Raw genomic sequence first — 722 nt, forward strand, 5'->3', positions numbered from 1 at the left:
GGGGGGTGTCTCACCCAGCAGGTAGCCCAGGTGGGGGGTGGCAGGGGAGGGGACAGGGCGTGACTGGGAAGGGACAGGGGTGGCAGTGGGGACACGGGGGGGTCCCGGGGAAGGTTTGGGGGTCCCAGGGGGGTTTAGGGGGTGCTGGGGGTGTCTCACCCAGCAGGTAGCCCAGGTGGGGGTGGCTGGGAGGGGACGGGGGTGGCAGTGGGGACATGGGAGGTCCCAGGGAAGGTTTGGGGGTCCCGGGGAAGGTTTGGGGGTCTCACCGAGCCCGATGCCGCTGTTCTCCAGCAGGTAGCCCAGGTGGGGGTGGCAGGGGGGGCACAGGGGGTCCCAGGGAGGGTTGGGGGGTCCGGGGGGGGGTCTTACCCAGTCCGATGCCGCTGTTCTCCAGCAGGTAGCCCAGGTGGTCGAACATGGAGCGCTGGTTCTGGCGGCTGATGCGGCAGAAGTAGCAGAGGAAGCGGCAGCAGTTGGTCACCATCTTGGGGAACCGGATCTCCTGGGGGGCACACAGGGGTCGGGGGGGCTCAGGGGGGCACAGGGGGGGCTCAGGGTGTCCCGGGGGGCACCCGGGGGCCGGGGGGGGGCTCACCTTGGACTCGCCCCCGCCCAGCACGCTGACCATGACCTGCATCACCGTCTCGTGCATCCCCAGAGCCCGCATCAGGTTGGGGTGTTGGTAGAACACCTTGTTGTTCATGATGTTCCTGGGGGGG

General features: G+C 69.5%; 1 protein-coding gene across 1 annotated transcript in view; it reads right to left on the reverse strand.

The window, feature by feature from the left end:
- The window catches only part of LOC113962560 (ryanodine receptor 1-like), a gene marked incomplete at both ends in the record, with an annotated part of 9583 nt that extends 8868 nt beyond the window's left edge, over nucleotides 1–715 (reverse strand). The window contains 3 exons of the mRNA XM_027673320.1: nucleotides 160–185; nucleotides 373–505; nucleotides 599–715. Of these exons, the coding sequence (XP_027529121.1) occupies nucleotides 160–185; nucleotides 373–505; nucleotides 599–715 (276 nt within the window). The remainder of the gene's footprint in view (nucleotides 1–159; nucleotides 186–372; nucleotides 506–598) is intronic.
- Between the last annotated feature and the right edge of the window lie 7 nt (nucleotides 716–722).

This window comes from Neopelma chrysocephalum, unplaced genomic scaffold (assembly GCF_003984885.1).
Source record: "Neopelma chrysocephalum unplaced genomic scaffold, ASM398488v2 Primary Assembly neopelma1_182656, whole genome shotgun sequence".
Lineage (NCBI taxonomy): Eukaryota > Metazoa > Chordata > Aves > Passeriformes > Pipridae > Neopelma > Neopelma chrysocephalum.